At 38.9% G+C, this 23975-nt stretch overlaps 1 protein-coding gene across 2 annotated transcripts in view; it reads right to left on the bottom strand.

Annotated features, from left to right (window-relative positions):
* Positions 1 to 23975, bottom strand: part of EIF3L (eukaryotic translation initiation factor 3 subunit L) — a 32181-nt gene that overhangs the window by 3813 nt on the left and 4393 nt on the right. For both annotated transcript variants that reach the window (XM_077168781.1, XM_077168783.1), the window contains 7 exons: positions 20577 to 20638; positions 18107 to 18176; positions 17808 to 17881; positions 9919 to 10090; positions 6012 to 6166; positions 4829 to 4999; positions 3435 to 3932 (listed from right to left, as the gene is read on the bottom strand). In XM_077168781.1, the coding sequence (XP_077024896.1) occupies positions 3435 to 3932; positions 4829 to 4999; positions 6012 to 6166; positions 9919 to 10090; positions 17808 to 17881; positions 18107 to 18176; positions 20577 to 20638 (1202 nt within the window). The remainder of the gene's footprint in view (positions 1 to 3434; positions 3933 to 4828; positions 5000 to 6011; positions 6167 to 9918; positions 10091 to 17807; positions 17882 to 18106; positions 18177 to 20576; positions 20639 to 23975) is intronic.

The following is a 23975-nucleotide window of genomic DNA, read 5'->3' as shown; positions in this document are numbered from 1 at the left end:
ATGCCTGAGTGTTTTACAAGGATGTATTTATTTATGGGGAAACAGAGCAGTGACCTCATGGTTAATTCTAGAGTCTAGCTTATTTCAAGTCTGAAAAAAACTCACCTAAGGAAACAAAACAATTGTATTTTTATAGCCTCATTAGGACATTAAAATGTCCAGCTTAAACTTAAATCACATCAGCATAAACTAAATCTCCTGGTTCCACAACCTGCCTCTCTTCCTGAAAGGAAACCACCACTATGTTCTTTTGTATCATTCCAGAAACAGCTTCAAGCACACACAGGCATATATAAATTTAAAACTTAAAACTGAAAACTTTTACATATCATTTACAATTGCTCTACATAATGCTGACAAGTCAGATGCAAAAAGAATATATACTGTAAAATTCCATTTTATAACGTTCAAAAATAGGCAGCACTAGTCCATGATAGAAGTCAGGAAAATGGTTACACTTAGGACAGAGGGCAAACGGTGGGTTCACAGGATTTTACTAATGTTGTGCTCAGTCTGACAGGTGTGAATGCTTGGTGAAAATTCATCAAGCTGTAGGCTATTTGTGTACTTGAGTGTAAACTTTACATACTCATGTACCTTACATATTACCAGTACTTTACTCCATTGTATACATATACCACATTTTGTTTAATCCACTCATCTGTTGATGGACACAGGCTGCTTCAGCCTTCTGGCTACTGTGAATAATGTAATCATGAACAATGGTGTACAAATATTTGTTCAAGTCTGTGCTTTCAATTCTTTTAGATATATACCTAGGAGTGGACCTGCCAGGTCACATAGTAATTCTATGTTTAATTTCTGAGAAATTGCCAAATTGTCTTCCATAGCAGCTGTACCAGTTTATATTCCCACTAACAATGTACAAGTGTTCCTATTTCTCCACATGCTCACCAAAAATTTTCAGTTTTGCTTTTTTTAAGTAACAGCCATCCTAGTGTGATGTGGTAGCTCACTGTAGCTTAATTTGCATTTCCCTAGTGACTAATAATGTTAAGCATCTTTTCATGTACTTATTGGCCATTTAAATAACTTCTAGGTAGAAATGTCTGTTCAAATCCCTGGTTCATTTTTTATTTGATTTGCTTGTTTTATTTTGTTGAGTTGTAGGAATACTTTATACATTCTATATAGTAAACCCTTAGCAGATATATACATGGTTTCCAAATATTTTCTCCCATTCGGTAGGTTGTCTTTTCACTTTGACGTCATTTCATGCACAAGTTTTTAATTTTGATGAAGTCTATTTTATCTATTTTTTCTTTTGTTGCTTGTGGCGTAATATTTAAGAATAAAAACCTAGTTCAACTAGTACCAACTTGGTTTCAGTAGTATGCAAATTTTCTACTCCTATATACCTCCTTAACACTGTCTCTCAGAGTACATCTTTATACACTGCATGTCCACTAACATAGATTTAAAATATTTTATACATTTGCCTATTAAATTATACAGGATGGGAGTGAGGGGTAAAATGAGCACATTCATGTTTTTCATGAGACTGGGAGAAGTTTTCAGCCATTATTTCTTCAAATACTTTTCCTGCCCCTACTACCCCTTTCTCCCTCTTGTTCTTCTGGGACCCCAATGATGTGTATGTTAATATGCTGGTATGCTTGATGGTGTCCCTCAGGTCCCTCAGGCTGTTCATTTTTATTTTTCCTTTCTGCTCCTTATACTAGATAATTTTAATTGTCTTGTCTTCATATTTGCTGATCCTTTCTTCTGCCTGTTCAAAATCTGCTATTGTATCCATCTACTGAATTTTTCACTTCAATTACAGTAATTTTGCAGCTCCAAAGTTTCTATTTGGTTCATTTTTATAATTTCCATCTCTTAATTTGTTCAGACATTTTCCTTACGTCCTTTAGTTCTTTGTAGACAGATTATTTTAGCTCACTGAACATATTTAAGACAGCTGATTTAAAAGTTCTCGGACTCCTTGTCAACAAACAAGTAGAACACATGAAATAAAAATTAATAGGGGGAACAAATGCTAAAATAAATTTAGTTTGAAATGCTAGTGATCAATGAAAGCGAGGGGTAAGGGGTATGGTAGGTATAATCTCTTTTTTCTTTTCTGTGTTCGTTTTATTTCTTTTTCTATTGTCTTTTTATTCTTTTTCTGAATTAATGCAAATGTTCTAAGAAATGATGAATATGCAACTAAGTGATGATATTGTGAATTACTGATTATATATGTTAATGTTTTATTTGGTTTTTTAATTTTTTAATTAATAAATAATTTTTTTTAAAAAGTTCTTTGACTAACAATTTCATTATAAGCTTCCTCAGGGATAGTTGCTGGCAAGTATGGTTTTTCCTGTGAATGGGTCATACTTTCCTTTCCTCTGTGATTTGTAATTATTTGTTGATAGCTGGGTATTCTGAGTATCATGTTGTTTTAACTCTGGAAATCTAGTTCTCCCACTCCTGACTGCTCGGTTAGCTGTTTTATTGTTGTTGAGGACTGGAGTAGTCAATCAGTGACTTTTCCAAACTATCTTTGCTCCCAATTAAGGAAGTGAAAGAGTAAAGGGGGAAAAATAGGTACAGCCTTTTTAAAACGCCTCTGCTGCTTTTGCCCCCAGGGAAGTTAAAACAATGGTCACCCTCAGAGGCAGGGCCCCAAGTGATCAGTGATCAAACCATACCCCAACAAATTTTGAAAGGCTCAGCTCTTATATCCCAGTCTGGCACCAGCAGGCTACATCAGGAGCCTGGGATGCAGTTCCCATAGCTGCCTACCACACCATGCAGGGACGGCAATCACCACATGGGGAGTAAAATTCACTGATATTTACAATTCATCAGCCTCTTCCTCAAGATCTTCCCTGGATGCTGGACAGTGTTGCACTAGACTCCAACAGTTTCAAAAACATTGATTCAGACAGTGCTGTTTCTGACAGTGCTATACCAATTCTGATGGACTGACTGATTCCTGGGGTCCCCTACACTGCCATCCTTCATGGGTTTTGTCAGCTGTTCCTCAACAACATAAGACTCACTCTGCCCAAGGTCTCTGCAGTAACTGTTCCCCCTGCCGGGGATGTTCTTTCCCCAGTACATGCTGTGCTAGCTCTCTCTTCTCCTTCAAGTTGTTCCTTAAATTCCCCTTTCTCAGCAGAGCCCTCCTGAGCACATTATTTTACACTGTCACCTGTGCCACCCACCACCACTACTGTCACTCTGAAGTACTTTGCTATTTCCAACCTACTACAAAGTTTGCTTAATTATAATTTTTGTTTACTGTCTATTCTCCCTCAATAGAATGTAGGTACCACAAGGGCAAGCAATTTTGTTCGTTCATACATTCTAAATACACAGAACAGTACCTGGAAGTTAGTGGCCACATAATAACTATTTGCTGTCAAATGGATGAACAGAATGTGCTCCAGAGAACCTTCTCATACCTTATCAATGTAGAAGTCAACCTCGGAGGCTGACTGAAACTCGCCGTCTAGAGCAGAGATGCCGCTGGTCCACACCAGGTTCTTCATTTTGTGCTTGAAGACAAGAAGCTGGATGCGGAATTCCTGCTCTGTGAGGTCCAGGAAGCCGGCCAGCTTGGCCACAGGCATGGTGGTGTAGAGCTTGAGGAAGCTGCGGATGGTTGAGAGCTGGGCCTGCTGCTGTACTTCATCAGAAAACACCTTCAGCTGCTGCAGGAAAGGCTCCTTGTGGTAGTTGGGGTGCACATTATCATAGTTGGGCACCACGGGCGACAGGAATTTGGGACAGGAGTAGCTGAAGAGTTCTTCGTAGACTTGGGGGTCACCCTTCTGCATGCGCAGCATCTTGTCCCCGTATTTCTCCCGCAGCTGGAGATGAATGCTCTCGTCAATACGCATGGGGTACATGGTGAGAGCAATGGCCAGCAGCGCGTGCATCTGCTCATTCTGTTTGTTAATCTGTGGATGGGGTGGAGAGGGTATTGAAGAGATTGGTGGATGGTGAAAGGCAATGTAATGGACTTCTTGAGGTTCTCAGCAGCCACATGCTCCCACCATCCTTCCTTGTACATTCTGAACAGATCTTTGACTTCCCCCCTTTTCATGCACTTTCCCAATGTCTCTTTCAATACCACCTCTAGCTCTACTAAACATCTGTTCTAATTCCAGGTCCATATTAGTTGTCTACTGTATTCTTTACTGGTCCCTTTTTGTTCTCTCCAATCTACCCCACATTATCACTAGCAGGTCAATCTGCCCATGCCAGTTATGTTCACCCAGAAACTTCTGAGGGAACGTCAATGCCTGCAGAACAAAGACCAAATACTTTACTTGGGTAATCAGGTTATCCCAGAATCTAATACCCAGATTTCCCACTACTCTCCTGCCCTCCAGCCAAAACGGTTGATTGTGCTGCAACATCGCCATATTTCCCAAGTCTCACAGTCTTTGCTCATGCTGTTCCCTCTGCCTAGAAAGTTCCTTCTTCCAACTCTATGTATGCCTTGTCACCTGTCCTTGATGGCATACTATTTATAGTACCCACATTCAACTCGTTTTTAATACATCCTATAACCTAGCACAAAGTGAACAATCAGCAAATTGTTGCTGAATTAATAAATGTAGGGCACTGAACACCAATGGGGGATAAAAGTGAAACAAAAGATAGTGCCTTACGACTGTCACAGTGTTCATGACCTGAGCTAACTGAAGTACCATAACAGGAACCCTCTGAAGTTCACTGTTGCAAGATAAACAGATAAACAGAATAATTTTAGTTGGGGTTTACTGAAAACTGATGGCAAGGGCTCAGTTCATTAGAAAGGCCAAAGGGCTGCAGACAGAGGCCTCCTCACCATCTCATATTTATACGTGGTCCTCTGGAACATGCTCTTCGTCCTCTGGATGTAGAGAAGGATATTGGCAAAGACTCGGATGGCATCTTGGTAGCGACGCATCATCAAGTATGCAAAGCCAACATAATAGTACGTGGTGACCTGGCACTCAGGCACACGGGAGTACATGCTCTGGGGAAAGAGGAAAAACAAGCACCCATGAATTCTGAGACCAGTTAATCCCTTCTGGACCTGAAGATTGGTGGGGCATAGGGAGCTTCGAGGGCACTCCCTACAGAGGCCCTCAACTACCCAGAGGAAACTCTGGCTTTGGAACTAGAGGGCCTGAGTGCAGATCATACCATTCTCTGAGGCAACTGTAACTTGAGGCCTCCATTTTCTTAGATGTAACAGAAAGGGACTGGGTTAAATGTTCCCTAAAACCGTTTACAGTTCTAAAATCTCTAAATCTCAGTTATCTATTCTTTGATTTCAACTTCTTTGCTTTATCAAACAAATCCTACGAAGTATTTTCCTTGCTTGCACAAACCAAATGCCAAATAAAACGTACCTATTCAAACAAACAAAAAAGTACCTACTTTCTATCTGTGGCTGGAAAAAAACACCAATCGTATCAATATCTATACCACCTTAGAACTGATTAGTTTGTTAATTCTTTAAGACCAGTGAAAACCTGCATTACTATTGTGAAAACGGAATCAAAAGACTGCTCAATACTTCAAAAGTATTCTTTTTTTTGTTTACCTTTTCAACTTAAGGGCATGTTCTATGTTGTTTTTTACTAGATGTACATTTTTTTGGTCTTTATTTATTACTCATTTTCCCATACAATGGATAAAGAGAGTACCAGTCACAAGGTTTTTACAATCACAGTCACACAATAAAAGCTATATAGTTATACAACTATTACCAAAGATCCAGGTTATTCAACAACTTCAGGTATTTCTTTCTAGCTATTCTAATACACTAGAAACTAATTCTATATAATTAGTCAGTAGTCATAATCCTTAAAGTATTCTTAAAGAAATCACCTCGTCCAGGTCCAGAGTTTCCCTAGTTTTATTCTTAATTTTCAACCAGCCGTGGGGAAAAGTCCTCTTTCCTCCCCCTGAAATATGCCTAATAGATCAAAGTTTCTCTCAAAGTAGATGAACGTTTGGGCTTTGGAAGGATGGGCCATTACCTTCTTGTTCAGTTCGATATTCTCCAGCACCTTGATGGCCTGGTAGTAATCCCCCAACAGGGAATGCAGGCGCAGAAGCCCCACCAGGCTGAAGTAGCCAAGCATCTTGTAAAGGGAGTGCCGGCCATACTCGCCAGCCACACTCTCGGGGTCACCTGAGAGAGACAGATACTGAATACTTCAGACAGTTTCAGATAAAGGAAGGCAAGTCTGATTTTTAGTATCACTCAGCAAACTCTTTACTTGTTGCCAGCTACTAAAGTTTCCTTCAACAGGGAATAACTCTGCCTCCAAAGGACTAACCAAACAGAAACACCGTGCCTGATCTTAGGTAATCTTGTTTCCCAATAGTTGCATAGAAAGTGACAGACGATTTTTTTTTTTTTTTGGTTCCAACACACTTGAGACTATGAGAGTCCCCCTCTCCACCATCAGTAAGTTATTCACCAAGGACCTTCCTTTTAGGAAGTTCATGAGGTCAAAGCTATTTTCCTAAAAAAAACTAAGATGTCATTTGCTTTTCCCACTGAACTGACATTTATACTGATAACGCAAAAAGCAATGGTGGGTAAAACTGCTGACAACTTAGCAACCTGACAGTAGCACCAAACTGTACTAGTAGTCAACATGTTCTTCAACACCATGTGCTTGCAGTATAAGAACGAGCCATTTTCTTCACGAAATACCACCTTTACTTGAAAGAAGAAGTTATAAACTGGTTATTCAGGTTTGGGCATTTGGCAAACAGTTTCAATTTGAGTTAACAAAAAGACAACCCAGTTAAAAAATGGGCAAAGGGCTTAAATAGATAATTTTCCAAAGAAGATACACATATGGCCAATAAGCTCACGAAAGAGATGCTCAACGTCATTAGCCATGAGGGAAACATAAATTGAAATTATGATCTACTCACACCCACTACGATGGCTATTTAAAAAAAGGGGGGGGAAATCAAGTGTCGGCAAGGATGCGGAAAAACAGGAACTCTCGTACACTCTTGTGGGAATGTAAAGTTGGAGTAACCACCGTGGAAAACAGTCTGGGCGTTCTTCAAAAAGTTAAACATGGAACTAACTACCTTAAGACCAGCAATCCTACTACTAAAGCAGGATAAAATGGGACAACTGCAGGTTCCTGGTCTACTATCCAGCTTTGAAAGAGTTACTAGACAACTACAAGTCCCTAGTTTTCCATCCTGCTCTTAAAAGAGTTAATGGACAACTGCCAGTCCCTAGTTTCTCATCTAGCGCCAAAGGAATTAATAAAAAGCTCCAAACATCATAGGACAAAAATTTCTCCTAAAGCCCCCAAACCTCCCCAAACCATAAAAGTTTGTAAAATCATGGGCCCAAAGTGAACTCTTACTTAATAACAAAGAAGTCAGGGGTTGTAAAGATTGTTAAACATCTACCCAAAGACAAATCTTGGGTCTGTGAGGAGCAAGCTACAAGCATTAAGTTATCTCTTCCTGAAACAATGCTAGCCCTGTAAGAACCTGCTTGTTAATACACCATGTTAGCCCCTAGTATTCAAAGTTTACTTTGGACCCCTGCCACCAGCAAAACCTTCCTATAAAATAAGCTAATCTACTCCACCCAGTGCGTGTCTCTCCTTTGAACACATCTATGTTAACTTCTTTAACTTGTGCTCTCTCTCTTTCTCACTAATAAACTTTACTACTTATTCCTACTGGCCCTCTCATATATCTAAATTCTTTTGATGAGACTCCTGAACCTGGAACAGAACTCAGCTGGCACTATTACCAGCAGGGCACCGGCTATAATTCCAGATATCTACCCAATGAATTGAAAGCAGTGTCTTAGATAGGTATTTGTACACCAATGTTCATAGTAACACATAGCCTGGAGGTGGAAGCAACCCGAAGGTCCACGAGTATATGAATGGACAAACAAAATGTCATTTATCTATACAATGGAATATTACTCCACCTTAAAAAGAAGGAAGTTCTGATACATGCCACCCCATGGATGAACCCTGAAGATATGTTAAGTGAAGTAAGCCATACACAAAAGGACAGATATTGTATGGGAGTCAACTTAAATGAAATAGCTAGAAAATGGTACCTACAAATAAAGACAAAGCAGAGTACAGGCTACCAGGGGCAGGGGGCAAGGGTGTGAGAGCGGGGAGTTCATGTATAATGAGTATAGGATTTCTATTTGAGATGCTGGGAAAATCCTGGTAACAGATAGTGTAAGGACAGCACAACACTGAATGTGATTAATCCCAATGAATGGCAGGCTTAGGTGTTGAGATGGAGAAGTTTTATGTTGCATATGATTTCACAATTTTAAAAAAAAAAAAGCAACTAAAGACACAATGACAATTAAATGCAATATGTGATCCTGGATTGGGTTTGATAATGGAGAAGAAAAAGACATAGTTACAACATATGAAAAAACAGGAATAAACCCTGAAAGCTTTACATCAATACCCAAGTTTTTAAAACTTGTTAACTGTATTTAAGGTGGTTACATAAGTGAATATCCTTCTCAGTCAATGTATATGGAAATACGCTTTCAAGGCACATGATGTATACAACTTACTCTCAAATGATTAGAAAGCTGACAGATATATAGACAGAATATATAGACGAAGCAAATGTGGCAAGATGTTTTTAGTGGACCTGGGTACCTGGGCAATGGGAAGGGTGGGTATGGTGGAGTTCTCTGTATGGATTTTGTTTTCTGTAACAATCCTTAAGTTTTAACTTATTTCAAAATATAAAATTTAAGGGGGAAAAGAAAAGAAAACAAAACAAAACTAATGTAGCAAGCCTGTCACACTTCAAAGAAAAAAACTGATGGCATTCGTTACCAATGATAACCTCTGGATCTGTCACTATGAGCTCAAGGGCTTCCCAATAAAGATTCATCTGACGAGGCTGGTGGTGACAAATGTGACTTTTTTATCTTAAAATAAACTTTGTCAACATTTGGAAGATCTCTGCAATTCAGTCAACCAATATTTCCCAAATGACCAATACATTTTACCATATCATGCACTGGTAAAAGATCATGTAAACTGCAAGTCAAACCAATGAACTTTAAAATAAAGTAAGAGGCTCTTTGATGTTCTCAGATTTCACACTGCAACGAATCTTTATAAAACTTGTTGAGTTTTGGTACAGTATCAAAAAAAATGCAAGTTATTGTATCTCTAAATTCATCATATTATTTATCTACTGAGTTCTACACTGTGCAACAAATTCTCACATATTAAGCATAAGGTTTCTATTCCTTTTACACATAAGAAAAGTCTTCCCACATGACAGTCTTTCTCACTTTAAAAACTTTTGTGTTGTTATAAGGGCTTTAATTGTGAACTTAAGATAGCATTGAGTGACAAAAAAGTCTGTTCAAATATTCCTGTTTCCATGAAACACACGAGGCCAGATTGTCTTCACATACTGCAACCAAAGCAGCTTACTACAACAGATTGAAAACACATGCAGAAATGAGAGTTGAGCTGTATCTATCAAACCAGACATTAAAAAAAATTGAAAAATACCACTGTATTCCCTAAAAAAAATTCTATTCTAATTCAGACACACAAAGTTCTTCATGGTTCTCAAGTTTTTAAAAGTATAAAGGAGTCCTGACACTGACTGCAAGAAGTGCACATCTAAACAAAGGCCCTAGTACAAGGTGCAAGTGTTTACAAAAGCAGACCTCAGAGTACTGGACGCCCCTGCTGGCCATCAGCCTGCCAAGCTCAACAAAGTCCAACAGCCCCTACATCAGCATTTGGCAGCTACTACTCCCCAACCACCAAAGACAGCAATAACAATTACCTAAGGGATGGTCACTCCTCTATTCTTTCTGCAGTATTTATTCACTGTAGTTATCTATACACATGCCATGGCCATCAGCTGCGGTGCACTCACCTCCACTTGTGTACACCTCCAACTGCCGGTTGATGTTGGATTTGTCTACGAGGGAATGAAGGACATTGAGGACGCTGTGAACATTCCAGATTTTTGGATTGGAACGAAGAAAGTCAATCTCCTCCTCTGACTTCTTAGCAGTCTTACAGCGGTACTGACTAAACGACTGAAACTGCAGAAGGGAAAGAGGCAGCAGTGGTGAAAAGCCCAAAGTGGCAGTTCATTTGCACAATGCTGAAAGCAAGGCAATGCCCAGTGCTCAGATTATTTTTCATTCTAAACCTTTCTATACACTCTGTTCAAAGCCATCTTTGATTAGGCTGTGAATTTTGTTTGGTGAAATTAACTTATTCTATCTTTAAGTAAAAATTCTACAGTTGGAGGTAGTCTGTGTGGAAAAATCACTCAATTTGGAATCAAGCACAGCCTAAAGTCACTTAACATCTCTGGGCCTCACACTACAGTTAATCTGGTCCCCAAGATCAGGCAATCTTGTAATAGATCTATTCACAGGTGGTCCCACCAAGTCAGGGTGGGCATTAAGAGGGTGATAGAGGGGTTTATTTATATGATACTTAACCCCACAAAGGAAAGGCTAGGCCTAGTTAAAATTAGGCCTAAGAGTCACCCTCAGAGAACCTCTTTTGTTGCTCAGATGTGGCCTCTCTCTCTCAGCCAATATGACAAGCAAACTCACCGCCTTCCCCCTCTCTACGTGGGACATGACTTCCAGGGGTGTGGACCTTCCTGGCAATGTGGGACAGAAATCCTAGAATGAACTGGGACTCGACACCAAGGGATTGAGGAAACTTTGGTGTTTTCTCAAGTTGAGAAACTCAGTAGATAAATAATATGATGAATTTAGAGATACAATAACTTGCATATTTTTTTGATACTGTACCAAAACTCAACAAGTTTTATAAAGATTCGTTGCAGTGTGAAGAGCAAAATGAGACAAAATAAAGTGTCAATGGCTCAAAGATTCCAAACAGAGTCAAGAGGTTATCCTGGAGGTTATCCTTACACATTACACAGATAGCACCTTTTTTAGTTAAGGTGTAATGGAAGGGCTGGAGGAAACTGCCTGAAAATATAGAGCTGTGTTCCAGTAGCCATGTTTCTTGAAGATGATTGTATAATGATATAGCTTTCACAATGTGACTGCGTGATAGTGAAAACTTTGTGCCTGATGCTCCTTTTATCTACCTTATCGACAGATGAGTAAAACAAGGATTAAAAACAAACAAATAATAGGGGAAACAAATATTAAAATAAATTTAGTAGACTGAAATGCTAGTGATCAATGAAAGGGAGGGGTAAGGGGTATGGTATGTATGAATTTTTTTGTTGTCTTTTTATTTCTTTTTCTGAATTGATGCAAATGTTCTAAGAAATAATCATGATGATGAATATGCAACTATGTGATAATATTGTGAATTACTGATTATATATGTGGAACGGAATGATCATATGTTAAGAATGTTGTTATATTTTTAAAAAATTAAAAAAAAAATAATATAAAAAAGGTATGCGCTTGTATGTTGCTGTATCAATAAAATTTTTTTTAAAATGAATGGAATGATCAAATGGTAAGAATGTTTGTGTTTGTATGTTGTCATGGCTAATAAATAAATTCATTAAAAAAAAAAAAAAAAGAATGGTGGTAGAGGTGAGGTGAGTATTTATATCTCTTTTTTCTCCAGAGTTGACTGTCAAGTCCCCCAGGAACTGGAACCCAGTCTGAGTCACCTGAGTGCCAACCCCTAAGCCCGACCAAACTATTCAATTAGAATTTTAAAGCTCCCTGGCTGATTCTGATGTACACTCAGAACTGGAAATCAGCAATCCAAAATCTAGGTTCTAGATGATCTAGGATTACTTTTCCAACCCTAAAATATTATTTTCCTCTAAGAATAAAGGAGTTTCCAAATTTACCATAAACAAAGAATAAAATCCTCACTATCAAAAGAATTTGCACAAATTCTAAGAAAAAGACAATCGAATAGAAAAAACCAAGGCAAAGGATATTGGCCATCAATTCAGAGAAAAACAGGATTGCTCAATTAACATAGTAGGATGCACAACCTCTTAACCTCTTTAGCTATCAGAGAATGCCGATATTACCACTTCTTTCCCATCTTTAATTGTCCAAAATCAGACAAATAGAACAAGTGTGAGAAAACAGTTGCTGACAAATGCTGCTGGTAATAGAACAATTTGACACTCCTATTGAAGGGCACTGTTACTATTAAGATAAAAAGTGATTTAAGTATTTTGTATCTTAATGGTCTATCTCATTCAAGTTGCCTAATTTATTGGCATACAGTTGTTCATAGTATCCTCTTTCGAATGTTTTTATTTCCTCAGGGTCTGTGGCAACAACCCCCCTCTCATTTCTGATTTTGTTTCTCTTTCTTTTTTTGTCAGCCTAGCTAAGGGTCCATCAATTTTATTGATTTTCTCAAAGAACCAATTTTGGTTTCACTGATTCTTTCTATTCTTTTGTTCTCCAATTAATTCTGCTTTTAATCTTTGTTATTTCTCTTCTATTTGTTTTGTGGTTAGTTTGCTTAGCTCTAATTGCTTCTTTCTCTAGTTGTTGAGGTAAGCAGTTAAGTCGATTTTTACTCTTCTTTTTTAATATAGGCATTTAGGGCAATAAATTTCCCTCTCAGCACTGCCTTTGCTGACTTATGCTGACCCCATAAGTCCTGATACATCATATTCTCATTATCATTCATCTCCAGATAGTTACTTATTTCTCTAGCAATTTCTTCTTTGATCCAATGGTTGTTGAAGACTGCATTATCTAATCTCCATATAGTTGTGAAAGTTCTGGTTTTTTGGTGATTATTGATCTCCAGCTTCGTTCTATTGTGATCAGAGAAAATATTTTGAATAATTTCAATGTTTTTAAATTTATTTAAATTTATAATATAAATTTAAAAAGATGTGTTTTGTGCCCCAGCATATGACCTATTCTGAAGAATGTTCCATGAGCACCAGAGAAAAATGTATACATGGTTGTGTTAGTTAGATTCAGTTGTCAACTTGGCCAGGTGAGCATACCTAATCTTGTTGCTGCGGACATAAGCCAACAGTACGTGAACCTTATCTGTTGCCAATTACATCTGCAGTCAGCTAGGAGGCGTGTCTGCTGCAATGAGTGACGTTTGACTTAATTGGCTGGTGCTTAAACGGGAGATCGCAATGTAGCACAGCTAAGCAGCTCGGCATTCCTCATCTCAGCACTAGCAGCTCAGCCCAGGCCTTTGGAGATGCAGAAAGAAGTCACCCCGGGGAAAGTTGTTGGAACCCAGGGGCCTGGAGAGAAGACCAGCAGAGACCATCTTGTGCCTTCCACGTAAGAAAGAACCTCAGTGGAAAGTTAGCTGCCTTTCCTCTGAAGAACCAACAAAATAAATCCCCTTTTATTAAAAGCCAATCCGTCTCTGGTGTGTTGCATTCCGGCAGCTAGCAAACTAGAACAATGGTGTTTTGGGGTGTAACAATCTATATAAATCTGTTAGGCCTTTATTTATCAAATTGTTTAAGTTCTCTATTTCCTTGTTGATCCTCTGTATGGCTGCTCTACTGACAGAGGAGAGTGGTGTATTGAAACATCTATTGTTTCCTTCTTTGCTCAGGTACTTTGAAGCTCCCTGACTGGGAACATTTATGATTGTTATTTCTTCTTGGTGCACTGTCCCTTTTAATAAGTACTGTCATTCTTTGTCTTTTACGAAGTCTTTACATTTAAAGTCTATTTTGTCTGATATTAGCATAGCTACTCCTGCTTTCTTTTGGGTACAGCTTGCATGGAACATCTTTTTCCATCCTTTCACTTTCAATGTAAGTCTCTTGTAAGCAGCATATAGATGGATCATATTTCTTAATCCATTCTGCCAATGTGTATCTTTTAATTGGTGAGTTTAGTCCATTAACATTCAAAGTTATTACTGTAAAGGAATTTCTTGAACCTACTACTTATACTTTTTTGGGGGGTTGGGGAGCGTGAGGGGAGTGTATGGGTCAGGTATTGAACCTGGGTCTCCCATTTGGCAGCCAAGCATTCTACTGCTGAACCACTCCTGCACCCATCCTTTAGTTTTTATTTGTCAGATCTATATACTCTTCTCCCCCTTTTTATCCTCTACAAGTTACTCTTATTGGTACTCTTCCATTCTGTGCCCTCCTCCAGATGTCCCTTTCCTGCCTCTCTTTTTTTTTTTTGGCTGAGAGAACTCCCTTTAGAACCTTGAGGACATGATGCTGAGTGAAATAAGCCAGACACAAAGGATACTGTATGATTTTGCCTTTATGACCTTGGTAAAGGTAAACACAGAGGCTTATAATTTAGAATATAGGGGACCTATACAGGGGACACAGAAGCTACAGATGGGTGAGAGGTTAGCTAATGAGGTGAATAGAGAGGAATGGATAGAAGCGAAGACAGTTCATTAGTGGGTCTATAAGTAATAATGCCACATTGAAGGTGAACATGATCTAAAGGGGTTGTATAGAGCCATGTATCCCACTGATTAACACTATAAATGTAAATTTCTGCATGACTTACTTTAAAAGTATGACTCTTGTACAAAGAGTAAATATCAGGGTGTAAGGTTAAACTACTATTACATTCTACAGTCTATGTTTAATAGGATGACATCAACAGTACCACAGCAACACCAGGTATAAATACTTGGGGGTGGGAGGGGGAGAACAAGAGTTAAGGGGAGATTTGGATTTTCTATTTGGTGACAGGTGGTTATCGGTTATTTTTCTCTTGGGAACAATGAAAATTGTCTAAAATTGAGAGTGTTGACGACTGTACAACTAAGTGAGGTTAAGTAAGACATGGAATGTTGACTTTGGACATTCAACACAATGCTCAATGAATGGAGATGGCTGAAGGATACACTGACCGAGAAGTAGAATGGCGAACTATGGTATATACATATGACTGAATCTTATGTTGTTACAGAAAGGAACAAAGTCATGTGGCATGCAATGAGGTGAATGAACCTGGGGGACATTATGTGATGCACAGTAAGCCAGGAACAAAAGAACAAATATCGTATAGTCTCTTTTAGAAAATACTTATAAGAAAACTGGGGCCTAGATTATAAACTCTTACGGCAGTCTAGAGCTGTAATTGTTATTTCTAAATTTTGAGATGCTGTACTGTATGTATAACCTGGTATTTCCCTGGATATCGTGTGACACCTAAGACTCAGGGTAGGAGTTCTGCAGGTCAGAGAGTAAAACACTGCCACATACAACAACTGTTGAATCGAAAAAGAGATCAGACTTCTACTACAGATAAGAACGAAGCAGACTGGGTTGGGACTAAGATAAATCAGAATACAGAGGTAAGGAGGACATTGTCTGTATTTTACAAGAGAGGTTTATTTTGTCCCAAACCTAAATTTTCTGTAGCATACAATTTAATTTAACCCGTCTGGACAGATTAACCCAAATACATAGAGCCCAGAACTGCAAAAAAGGCTTATAATTCTGCATAGCTTAAGGTAATACCCCAATACATCAAGTATATTGAGCACATAATGAAAAAGTATTGACAAAGTCCACTGAGGGATAGGAAAAAAAATATGGAACTATTAAGCTTTACTACCAGGGAAATTCCTGACATTGTCTCAAACATTAGAGACCCCCAAATCAATAGGCCAAGCTTGATCTTGAGGCTTACTCTTACCAAGCTTATTTATGTAACAGAGAAGCTAAACCCACCTAGAGTTAGGCTGAAGAGTTACTTCCAAAGGACCTCTTTTGTTGCTCAGATGGGCTTCTCTCTCTAAGTAAAATCTTTACCCTCGGTCCTATGTTGGGATAAGCCATCCAGGGGTAAAAGTTGCCCCAGCAACATGGGATATGGAACCCAGGGATGAGTCTGGCCCTGGTACCATGGGATAAACAATGTCTTCCTGACCAAAAGGGGGAAAACAAATATAACAGAATAAGGTATAAATGGCTGTGAGAGTTCAGTGTTGAGAGGCTATTCTGGAGGCTACTCTTACACAAGCTTCAAGTAGATAATTAGCATGGTTTGCCAAATTCCAACCAAAATCATTTCTGTCGACCCTGAAGAACAGTGGGTTCTATCTGAAATTTTACAAAAGCTTCTTTTCTGATTACTTTCCAGAAACCTACAACCCCCAGATGGGTTGCCAGTCCAGGTAAGTCCTGAAATCCAGAGGGTCCAGGGTCTCCAAGAACACAACTAGTTCCACCCCCATCCCACATTATCAACAACCCCTTCCAACACGTAAAAGTTAGGAATGGCAAAGCCCAAATACCCCTAAAGATGGGGAAAAGGATAAAAGGAAAAGGAAGAGTTATAATAGAGAAGATAGGATTTAACAAATGAGTATAAATGCTGAATCATTATACTGGTATTTCTTCTAGTCTCCAGTACCCTGGAGCACCTAGAAGGAAAACCCAAAATTGTGAAAAGTAACCCATACCAAACTCTGAAATATGTTCTATAACTGCTTTTACAACATACTTTGAATTTGTTTTAGTATACATGTTGTATTTAACAATAAAAATTTTTAAGAATGAACGAATAAGTAAGTAAGTGGCCAGGAAGGGCCTTGGCCTGAGTGGCATTTACCTGGCTGGTAAGAATCAGACCAGGCATTCATTGCCCTTCACTGGACCTGAACAGCTTTGTTAGGAGAAAACACTTTAAGCGCCTTAGGAAGATAACACTAGTTAAGCCCAGGGAATTATGATTATCTTAAGAGGGATGAAGAACCAGAGCGTGGATGATCCTCCTTGACTAGCTATGAGTCAACAGGAAAATCAACCATCTAAGATTATGCCCCAAGCTTAGGAGAGAGAGAAGGCTAAAAAAGGCCTGAGCGGTTTGTGGCCTTCACTGCACAAAGGCAATGAGGTCTGATCTTGATCAGGAAGTGTCTTTCTCAAAGAGTCCTTTGAGGGTCTTTTCAAATCCCGAGTAACATCTTATCAGCACTTTGTATTCAGTCTCTTGTCTATGGAGCCCAAATAACAACTTTATTAAGAAACTCATTTCCTCCCAAATTCTAGATATGTTTTTTTTTTATCCCCACAGGAGCTATACAATGCGCCGCCCCCCCCCTCAATTTATAGATATTGTTTTTGTTTGTTTTTTTTCAGGGGCATCGGAAATTGAACCCAGGTCTCCAGCATGACAGGCGAGACCTCTGCCTGCTGAGTCACCATGGCCTGCCCTAGAAACTGTTTTTTATCCATTATTTCTAAAGGACAAAAAGACTAGGCTAAGAGAAAGTGGTGATAATTAATGATGATAATATAATGTAGCTCCTCAACTATCTGCCCAACCACCGCTGTTTTAGAAATAAGGAAACCAAGGCACAATGTAGTTAAGTAATTTGCCCAAGGTCCAGGGCTACTAAATAGTAAAGCTTGAGTTTCTATATCCAAGTAACCACTGACACAATCAAAATAAAGAATATTTCCGTTCTGTAAGCAAGAAGAGTGAGCCTCAAAGAGCTTAAATTACATGTGATGGTTACAAAGCTACCAGATGGCAGCCCCTGGACTGCAAACCACTTCTACCTAGCTCCAAAGCCAGTAAAGCGAGGGTTCTTCCTGTCTGACCACTTTCCAAGGATAGGTAAAAATTTGGTCAAAATCAAAAGCTCAACTCTTGAATTCTACGTTCATATCTAAAATATTTAGGCCTCACTGTCTCTACAGAAAATCATAACTGATGTGGGATCCCATTGCCATTTTTATACTGTGATATGAATATTTTTATACCATGCATTTTTTTGACAATGCAAACAATGGTAATGACTCCTTGCTTGGATCAGTGATTTAATCCAGTATTTTAAGTGAGACCGAGGCTGATTAGATACCTGGTAGATGAATTCATCGATGATATCCCAGAGCCACTGGTTGGGTAGTTCAAGGGGAGCAGGACCATCAGCATCTGAGCAGGAGAAACATGATTTATTTTATCCCAAATCACAGAAAAGTCAGATTCAAAGCAATGACTGCCCATTCAATAAAGGGGCAGATTTATTTGTAATTTCTCTAAAAGTACTATGAATCACAAGATACAACCTCCACCCACCCCATTAAAGTTCTGCTAAGAGATGGAGGCCAATGCTGGCTCTCATCACAACCTCATCTCTTACCTAAATCTCAAACTTACTAAGAATATAGTTGAAGAGATTGCAGTAGTTGTAATAAGATTCAAACCTCTGCTCCAAGGAGGGTCCTCCCTATAATGAGAAAAACACATTGACTAGAACACACATATTTACTGCCTATGGCTGCTACAAAGGCTGAGTTCGGTAATGACAAAGACCACAATGGCCCTCAAAGCCTAAATTACTATCTGGCCTTTACAGAAATGACCCCAGATCTAGACTTTATGCTGCCACAAACTGAGAACCACCTACGATTTCTGAGCAGGAGCAATGATGGAACAACATAGCAGTGATGGCATAGAAAGAACACTGCCTTAGAGTTTTAATCCCACTAGTAGTAACCAATAGGTTATTTAATCTCTCAGTAATATGTGGACAAAAGCAAATATTATGCCTAGCCACAAATAAGAGTATATAAATAAATGTTCACTCAATTAAAAATCTCCCCCAGGATTTCAAAAATCATGTATGTGAAAGTGCCCAGGCTGGTATCTAGCAAAGAGGTTATGGAATCAATAAACTTCTGCTGAATCATCATCTTGTTAAGGAGGTACATGTAAGACAGACCAAACAGAGGCAAGATAGAAAGTGGTAAACACCAGCTATACCGTGGGTTCTGGCACCATGATCTTACCAAAGAAGTAATGTGATACAAACTGGCTAGATTCTCAGCCTAGACCACAATGTACTTAAACCACAGCATTAATGGCAGTATAGAACCTTCAGTTTCCATCAGCTAAGGTAGAAAGATCCCACCAGAATGCCAGGAAAACATGGCCTCCTGAATTGCAAACTCCTCCATCACTGATGGTGGTTCTGGTCAAGTATTCCTCTGGGGGGATGAAAGGAGTTAGGAGTTCCTTAAATGGAAAAAAACTCCAAGGAGAGATCTTGATGCCAGTTTGCTTCACATATGCATGCACACAAGCACTCAAATACTCAATAAATCATTGACATGTTACCATCACGAATCAGACATTATTTTAGGCACCAGAATATAGCAGTGAACACGGCAAAGTCCAGGCCCTCATGAAGTTTACCTTCTAGTGGAGAAAGCAAACATAACCCAAATAAACAGATAACACAACGTCACCTAGCGATAAATGCTCGGAAGGGTCACAGGGTATGATTAGCAGCCCAAGAAGGGAGGGAAAAGACATAGAAAATGAGACTAGGAGACAGGTGTCAGATCAAGTAGGGTCATGGCTGAAACTTGGGATTTCAGTGCAAGGATGATGAGGACCATGGATAAAATAGTGAGCGAGGAATGACTCTGAGAGGCATATTTTAAAAGGATCATCCTAGTTACCACGCTGAGAACAAATTTTAAGGGTAAGAGCAGAAGCAGGTACTAGCTTAGCAACAATTGCACTAGTTTAGGCAAGAGATAATAATGCCTTGAACAAGAGTAGCAGCTGTGGTGGTGGTGAGACGTGGAAGCATGCTGAAGAGCTGAAGAGGATTTGCTGAGAGGCTGGATATAGAGAAACAAGTGAAGAATGGTATCAAATGACAGCGCCATTTAACTGAGATGATAAACAAGGGAGGAACAAGTTTAGTGGGGAAATAAAAGCTCAGTTTTGAGTATGTTAAGCTTGAGGTGTCTACCAGACCAGACAGGTAGAGATATTAAGCAGGCAGAAAGAAATCAAACCTTAACTTCAGAGGAGGCAATGGGAATAAAGAAAGAGGTTTTTAGGTAACCAGTGTATATGGATAGTATAGACAGTATTTTTTTTGGGGGGGGGGGGGGCAGGGGTCCATGGTCCAAGAATCGAACCAGGGTCTCCTGCATAGAAGGTGAGCATTCTACCACTGAACCACCCATGCACCCTAGACGGTATTTTAAGAGCTTAGGACACTATAAAATTTAGAAAGCAGGAAGATTCCAGAGGGTGCCCAAAGCGGTTAAAGGGATAATGTGGTTAAAAACAATACTGGCATTATAATAAGATAGATCTAGGTTTAAGTTTTGTCACTTATTTGCATAAATCTGCAACAAGTAACCTCGCAGCATCTCAGCTTGCCAAATAAGCAGGGTCACTGAGAGGATTAGAGACATGTAGGTGTACGTCTGACGAGCTCTGTTCCTAGCTCACAGTACCAAGTTTCATATACATTTCAGAGGAATGGAAATTCAGTGGCAAAGCACTGAAGGGAAAAGAAAGGCACTGGAACCCGCTCGGCTATTAGGATGGGAGCCTGTTACCTAATGCATGGTGATGAGTGCTGGATCCAAAATGAGGACCCTAAGGATGAGGAAATTAACAGCTGGGCTAAACAGTGTTAACAGTTTGTCCGGAACAGACACCCAACTTTCTGGATCAATCATTTCCTACTCCATTTCTTAAAAGAAAGCTCAGAAAACACACTGACCACTCTTAGACCACTGGTGGAATAGAAACTAATGACTGTGTTCAAGGGCAAAAACAATGTAGCTTAAAAAACTGCTACTGACACTTAGATACTCACGCTGACTTTGGCATATATATGCCTGTAGTATAATTCTTTGTACAAAATCAGGAAAACAGCATCTGAAAGAGATGGCAGAGGGGTGGGTGTCTTAGTAATCCACAAACAACCAGGGTTTCAGGCAGATTTATCGTGGGGGTGGGGATGCAGGAAGACAGGACTTGATGTTAGAGACCATACAACATCCAAACCCTTATGCTTGGGCCCCAAGAATACACACAATAAGAAAATTCATTTCACATTCTACTTTTTCAGCCTCATCTTAATTTTAGTATACTCCTCTTTACACCCATTTTCATTTACCAATGGGAGGCTCTTGTCATTTAGTTGCTTAAATAAGCCAGCACTTGGAAAGAAACAGTAATGACCTCATGGAGGGCAATCCGATGGTATCTATCAAAATTGCAAATACATACCCAGGGCTCTGTCTGAGGCTCTATAAAAGTGTCACTACCTTTAATTTTCAGAAACATAAAACTTCCAGGTTGGTCCTATGCCAAATAAGTCCTGAAATCCAGAGGCACTAGTCTCTCCAAGAACATCAACTAGGTGCACTGTCCTACCCCATAATGTCGACACCTCTTTTCAACATGAAGAAATTAGAATGGTCATTGCCTACATATCCCTGAAGATTAGGAGAAGGATCAAATAAGAGGGAGGAGTTGTAACAGAGAATATATGATTGTGACTACTGAATCACTGTATTGATATTTCTTGTTAAATTGTACTTTGAAATTTATCACTTTTCTGCATGTTATATTTCACAATAAAAAATGTTGAAAAAACACACCATTAAAGAATGAGAAAAAAAATTGCAAAAACATATACCACTTGATACAGAAATCCTATTTTAAGGAATTTATCCTATTAATATGGCCATTAAAAAGGAAGAACAAAAGGGGGGGAAAGCAGCAGTTCTTGAGGTCCTGATGCTGTGAATCAACACAGGAGGCCTGAGACTGATATCCTTAGAAAAATCTTCATGCTAAGGTAGCACTCAGCTGGCATCTGTGCTTGAACTGTCTGTGTAAACAATACGGTTTACGGTGGGCATCTGCCTTCCTTCTGGGAGTCCAGAATTTGGGTTCATTAGGAAGAGAGCGTCTCCATGACCAGTTCCTAATGAAAACTCTGGGCACTGCGTCTGAGTCTCTGACAAACTTCCCTGGTAGATAGCATTTCACATATGTTGTCACACGTGGTATTGAACACATCCTATGTGATTCTACTCCGAAAGGACTCTGGGAGGCTTGTGCCTAGCTTCCTCTGGACTTCATCCCAAGCACCTTTTCACTTTACTGATCCTGTTTTGAATCCTTTCACTATAATAAATCACAGCTTTGAGTATGACTATATGCTGAGATTTGTGAATTCTCCTAGTGAATCAGTGAACCTGGGAGTTCACAGGTACAGAACATTCTCCAAAAAATACAGTAAATAGGAAAAAAAACAAGGGAGAGAAGAGTTTTTAGTCTATGCAAAAAAGAAATACGTCAATTATTCCTATTTGCTTATATACACACTTAATATCACACAAAGAATAAAGAAGGAAATGATAATACTAGTTACCTCCATAGAGAAACTGAAGACTTGGGGACACGAATAGGAAGAGGACTTTATACCAAATCTTTTCTACTATGAGATCTGTGAATCTAACCTATTTAAAAAAAACTATACATACATACATACATAACAGATAAATAAAATGGGACTCCTATTGTTCTTTATAAAGTACTATACTATTCTTTAATGGCAAAATATTAAACAAGGCATTAGGTCTGAGCAACAAAGAAAGCAACTTATTTCTGATTGAGTTCTGAACTTGCATAATGATAATTCTAAGTGCTCAAAATGTTAACTAAAACAAAAGAAGCACAGGGTTGTACATGGAAAACTACAAAACACTGTGGAAAGAAATTAAGGACCTAAATAAATGGAAGACATCCACGTTCATGGACTGGAAGACTTAATATTGTTTAAGATGCCAATACTCCCCAAACTGATTGTCATATTCACTGCAATCCCTATCAAAATCCTAGATGCCTTTTTTTTTGCAGAAATTGACTATCTGGTCCTAAAATTCATAAGGAAATTAAAAGAACCCAGAATAGGCAAAAAAAAAAAGAGAAAAAAAGAAAGTTGGAGGATTTCCAAACTCACGACAAAGTGAGAGTAATCAAGACAATGTAGTACTGGCATACGGATGGACACCCAGATCAAAGGATAGAACTGAGAGTCCAGAATAAACCCTTACATTTGTAAAGATGAACTGATTTTTGACAAGGCTGTTAATACTATTCAATTGGGAAAGAATAGTTTTTCAACAACCGGATATCAACATGCAAAAAAATGAAGTTGGATCCCCTACCTCACACATATAAAAAGGACACCATCAAGAGAGTAAAAAGACACCCCACAGAATTAGGGAAAATATTTACAAATAATATCTCTGATAAAGCATTTATATCTAGAATATATAAAAAACTCAACAATGAAAGAATAAATAGCCAATTTAAAATGACAAAAATTGATTTTTACTTTGAATGGATTGTATGGTGTGTGAATAGTTCAATAAAACCAGAAACACGGGGGTGGCAGTGGTGAAAGCTTGAACAGACATTTCTCCAAAGATGTAAATATATAGAGACAGATACAGATATGAATGGCCTAATTGCATTCTCAACCACTACCACTCCATCTATGCTACAAAATCAGACTGAAACTGAAGGCAGTTAATTTTAAGTATTAGAATTAAAAAGGATATCTTGCAGAATTCCCCAATATCCTCTGCAAAGGTAAATAAATCTATCCAAAATATATAGAACTCTTCTTTTCATTTAACACACACTGAACTAAGTACTGTAGGACCTCCCAAATGAGAAACACCGTCTGCTGTTAAAGACATTTCCCATTGCAGGATCACAAATAAATTACAACTCCTTTAGTGAGAAGTGGTGCCCAAATTCAAATGGAAAAGAATTTCCTTCAAGCTAGGGATATCAAAGTCTGCAAGAAAGAACTGCATTTTAATGGAAACTTGGAGGTCTGTTCCCTGTTACTGAGAGGGAAGAGGTAGGAGGAAAATAGAGAAACCATTCCCGAATGACTCTAATGACCCCAAAAACTATAGCGGGGGAAAAAAAATTACAGCGGGAAAAGAAAACAAGTCAAGGCAGAACTCAATTTGCACTATGACCATGTCTGAGGGATCTCTGACACCTCTTCATTTATCCAACCTTCATTCAACAAGTATTTACAAAGGGCCTACTATGTACCAAGCCCTGGGGAAATACAATGGTGAGCAAAACACCACCTGGACACAGACCCTTGTAAGCTTTCTAATGACCTCCAGCCACAGGATCCCAGCCAGTCGGCACACACGTCACAAAGAGTTCACAC

Source organism: Tamandua tetradactyla, chromosome 7 (genome assembly GCF_023851605.1).
Source record: "Tamandua tetradactyla isolate mTamTet1 chromosome 7, mTamTet1.pri, whole genome shotgun sequence".
NCBI lineage: Eukaryota > Metazoa > Chordata > Mammalia > Pilosa > Myrmecophagidae > Tamandua > Tamandua tetradactyla.
The sequence above is the reverse complement of the archived record's forward strand: the minus strand, read 5'-3'. Positions and strand labels throughout refer to the sequence as shown.